Source organism: Crocuta crocuta, unplaced genomic scaffold (assembly GCF_008692635.1).
Source record: "Crocuta crocuta isolate KB4526 unplaced genomic scaffold, BGI_CrCroc_1.0 scaffold367, whole genome shotgun sequence".
In the NCBI taxonomy this organism is placed as follows: Eukaryota; Metazoa; Chordata; class Mammalia; order Carnivora; family Hyaenidae; genus Crocuta; species Crocuta crocuta.
The window spans coordinates 3,245,700-3,250,026 of NW_027527936.1; the positions used below are offsets into that span (position 1 = coordinate 3,245,700).

Below are 4,327 nucleotides of genomic sequence, written 5' to 3' on the forward strand. Positions count from 1 at the left end.
GGGATGGGTTAGGGTCCAGGCTCTGGGGCAGATAGACAACATTCCTCCAGCTACCCAGATCTGGGAATTGTGTTCGAGCCCTAACAGCAGTTGACAGAAGCCCCTCCCTTCCCAGGAATGCCTCAGCCCGGCAGAAGGAGCTTTGCCACGTCAGCCAATCAGCTCAAGCCCTGCCTTGGAAACACCTGTTGATCCCCTCCCCACACACACCCGAAAGGCTTACCTGGACGCAGGTTAGGCAGGTGAAGCGCCTCCCCGGAAACGGAGCTGGAGCGCCCCACCTGCCGGGCCCAGCCTGCTCTGGTCGGATCCAGCACTTCCAGGTTTCTTGTGAGTGCCCCATGGTCCCCTGAGCCCCACCGCCCCCGCTTTCTCCCACCGGCGCTTCCTGACAACCTCCACTCCACCCCCAGCCTGGCCCCACACCTGTGCCAGCACTTTCCAACTGACCCCGTGAAGTCACAGCCCTGAAGAATGCTGGGACTGACTCTACGTCCCCTCCCACGGCCCCTGCCCCACCTCCCTTCCTCCACCTCCCTTGGGGGCATCTGCACCTGCTCCTCCCACCTTGAGAGCTAGGCAGCCCCTGGAGTGAGGTTGTGAAGGACCAATAACCTCATCAGAGGTGTAACCCATGCACAGCCCCATTAATCATATTCCTGGACCGATCCAGGACCTGCATCCTATATATAAAGCAGGAGTCCTATCCTAAATGAAAGAGGAGAACATCGTGTTCTCTTATTCAAAAAGCACGCTTTGGGCATCTGTGCGGGCCCAAGAATTCCCACTGGAATTATGAAGGGGCCATGTCAAATACTCGCTCCCATCCTTCAAGATGTTATTTTTATCATTTTTCAGATAAGGAGACTGAGGCTCTAAGAGGTGAAGTCATTCAGGGCTTCTCTGACCTTCCCCTAAGCCCCTCTCTGTCTAACCCACACCCACCATTTGTCACATATACGCACCTGCTGTAAACTGGGGCTCCTTGAGGGCAGGGACCACAGCTGCTTTATTTCACCCAGTTTGAGTCATGCTGACTGTCCTCTAGAGGACATGCTAAATGAATAACCACTGTCAGGTCCCTTGCCCAAGTCCCATGGGTGGTAAGGATGGCAGCTGGGGTTCAAGCACAGAGCCCTCCTTCTCCCTTTGCACCACTTTAGAGAAATTGTGGAGGAGGATGTCAGGGGGGGGGGGGGCTGGGAATGGGAAGAAGGAGAAGAGTGGGACGCAGGAAGATGGGTGTAGGAGGGGGTGGTGAGGCAGGAGCCATGGAGATGGAAACAGCGTATAGATGGAGAGAGGTTTGCAGGTGGCCTCCCTGGGATTACGCTCTACAAGGAAGTAAGGAACATGAGCGGGGAGGAGGTCTGGGCTAAGATGGCGAGCTTGGGGTGGGACCTGTTGCATCAGAGGTGACTACGGAACATCCAGGTGACAGTTAGCCTAGGGGTCTGGAGCTCAGGAACGAGATCCAGGTTTGAGGGAGAAAGGGATTAGGGCACCAGCGGCTGTGGATGGGAAATCCGATGAGATGTTGGGGAAGGAGGGAGCTAGGGGTTAGATCCTGACCCACAGAGAAGTAGCCGGAGCCTGAGAGAGAAGGTTCAGGGTCAGGCTGCTGGTTCCAGAAGAGTTAAGTCATAAGCCCCCTCCCTCCCCACCACCCTCCCCCCCAGGAGCCAGTGGTGACAGCTGAGGCCATGTGAGTCGGATCCTGAATGAGGCTTTATCTCTGCTCTTGGTCCCATCATCCACTGTGGCACCCGCTCCTTCGCCAGCCGGGATGGGACAGGCAACCGAGAGAGCCGGAGAGGTCAGGGGCTGGGCCAGGGGCTTCCCTGGAGGGGTGGGGGATGTGCTACGTGGGGGAACTCCCTGGGGTCACTGGAGAGGCATTCCCAAGTGTCAGTGTGGGAGGCTGGGGGGAGGCTGTCAGGGGACACTGGGGAGGACTCCCTGGGATCATCCCCAAGGCTCCCAGGAGAGACCATAAAGGGTGAGTGAGCTGGGTCACAAGTGTGATTCCCCCTGCAGGTGATGGTGGCCGTGCCCTGGACTGGGAGAGGAACAGGACTCTGGGCCTCCAGCTGCCGAGCTGGTGGGGGGGGGCTCTAGGCCATGACCTGCACCCTCTAACCCCCGATACTGACCTCTGTCCTCTGCCCTGACCCCTGCTATGTCGGAAGGAGAGGCTCAAGCCCCGCCGGCCCGCGGGCTGCCCGCGGACATGCTGGCTGAGCAGGTAGAGCTGTGGTGGTCCCAGCAGCCACGGCGCTCGGCACTCTGCTTCGCCGTGGCCGTGGTGCTTGTGGCTGGCTGCGGGGCGGGGGGCGTGGCACTGCTGCCCTCCTCCAGCAGCCGNGCCTGCTGGCTCTGCTGGTTCTGGTCAAGCAGCTGATGAGCTCCGCCGTGCAGGACATGAACTGCATTCGCCAGCCCCACCATGTGGCCCTGCTACGGAGCGGTGGAGGGGCCGACGCCCTGGTTGTGCTGCTCAGCGGCCTGGTGGTGCTGGCCACCGGCCTGACCCTGGCCGGGCTGGCCGCCGCCCCTTCCCCGGCCCGGCCGCTGGCCGCCATGCTGTCTGTGGGCATCGGCCTGGCTGCCTCGGGTTCACTTTTGCTGCTGGGCTTGCTGCTGTATCAGGTGGGCGTGAGCAGGCACTGTCCCCCTCTCCGTGCGGCCGCCCCCTCCGCCCACAGTGACCGCAGCGGCAATGGCAGCATCTTCAGCATCTCGGGACAGTTGTCCGCGGGCCAGCGACATGAGACCACATCCAGCATTGCCAGCCTCATCTGACCAAGCCCTGTTCCCCTTTCCACGACCTGCCTCAGCATCCACAGAGCCGTGCCAGGCTGTGCGCGTGTATGAGTGTGTGCTTGCATGCACCTGTGAGTGTGTACGTGTCCCCAGGACTGTCCAGCCCTCTGTGGGACTGTGAGACATGAGTACCCACACATCCATGTCACGGGAAGGCGGGACTGGAGGTTTGTGACCATGGAACTGTCAGAGTCTACCCATCTCTATCGGGGGCGCCTGAATTTTCATGGCCCCTGTTCCCAACCCCCCTCAAATCCAACCCTGCCTTGGAACACCGATCAGAGATTCCCCGGGAGGGACTGTGCCTCCCCCAGAGACCATACCGGTGACTCTTCACTGAGGAGGGTAACCGGTGACAAAGTGCAAAGAACACGCACTCCACAGTGTGACAGGACTGGACTGGAATCCCCCGCCGGCAGGGGGCCTTGAGCAAGGGACTTAACCCCTCTGAGCCTCAGTTTCTGGAGAGTCATGGTCATGGTAATCGATCGTGAGGACCCCATGACATCGTGTGTGGAAGGACTGGGCATGTGGCAGGTGTGCAATAAAACGGGTGGCTGCTGTCGTTGTTATTGTCTGTACCTAACCCTACCTTCCCGCTCGGCTCTCCCCTCCCCAACAACTCCCGCTTCTAAGGTGAACACTGTGCCTGCCTCAAGCTGACAAAAGGTACCCTGGCGTGTCCCCTATGAGGCCTGTGGTTTTTCCTCATAGGTATGAGGAAGCTGGAGTGGGGAGAGGGTGAGGGAAGGGGGGTAGGGAGGACCGTCACCTGAGTCCTTCCCATTTGCTCCTCTGCTGGTTCAAGATGAAGTCTTAAGTATTGGTGTTTTATCAGCTGGTTTCTCTGGAGGCTGCCTCCCCTGACCCCACCTCTGGAACCAAATCGTCCTGGCCTGGGTAGTAGCTGTACCTGCTGGCCTTCCTCTGGGCAACCCCTGCCCCCACCCAGGGCATGCGAAGGTTGTTTGAAAGCCCCTGGGCTTTAAGAGTCACTCCCAGCTTGGGGTCAGCCCTAGAAGGGATCTCCCTTCTACGGTGCAGAACCACCTGTGTGGTGCCGATCACCTTCCACGAGAGAGCACGGGGACAGGACCGACGGTTAGTTTCATCACTCCCTGCTTCTCGAGGTCAGATGCCATGCAGCCGCCCAGGGCACCCTGACGGGCTGGGAAACAGACAGGCCTCCAGGGGGCCCTAAGTGTGGAGACACAGGTGCTCCAATGGGAGGAAATTGCTTTCAGGAGCCAAGATCTAGGGGGCCTCCTGGAGAAAATGCCGAGCAGATGGATGAGGGAAGGGTGTTGCCAGCCGAGGAGGGAGCATGGTGAGTGGGAAGAGGGCACGTCCAGGAGGACAGTGGAGCCTCTCCCCAAGAACCGTGACATCTCAGACCCCACATATTCAACATCGGCTCCCCCTCCTCATCCAGCTCCAGCCGCCCTTCACCCAGCACCCAGGTTAGAAAGCTCAGCGTGGTCCCAGACAGCACCCCCACTCCCTC

General features: G+C 59.8%; 1 protein-coding gene across 1 annotated transcript; it reads left to right on the forward strand.

Moving 5' to 3' along the window:
- The first annotated feature begins 229 nt into the window (after positions 1-229).
- On the forward strand, positions 230-3,388 carry TMEM125 (transmembrane protein 125). The gene is given in 4 exon segments (XM_077752198.1): positions 230-330; positions 1,680-1,816; positions 2,038-2,363; positions 2,366-3,388. Coding segments are annotated over 2 exon segments (621 nt in total). The 5' UTR covers positions 230-330; positions 1,680-1,816; positions 2,038-2,179; the 3' UTR covers positions 2,803-3,388.
- Positions 3,389-4,327: the final 939 nt, after the last annotated feature.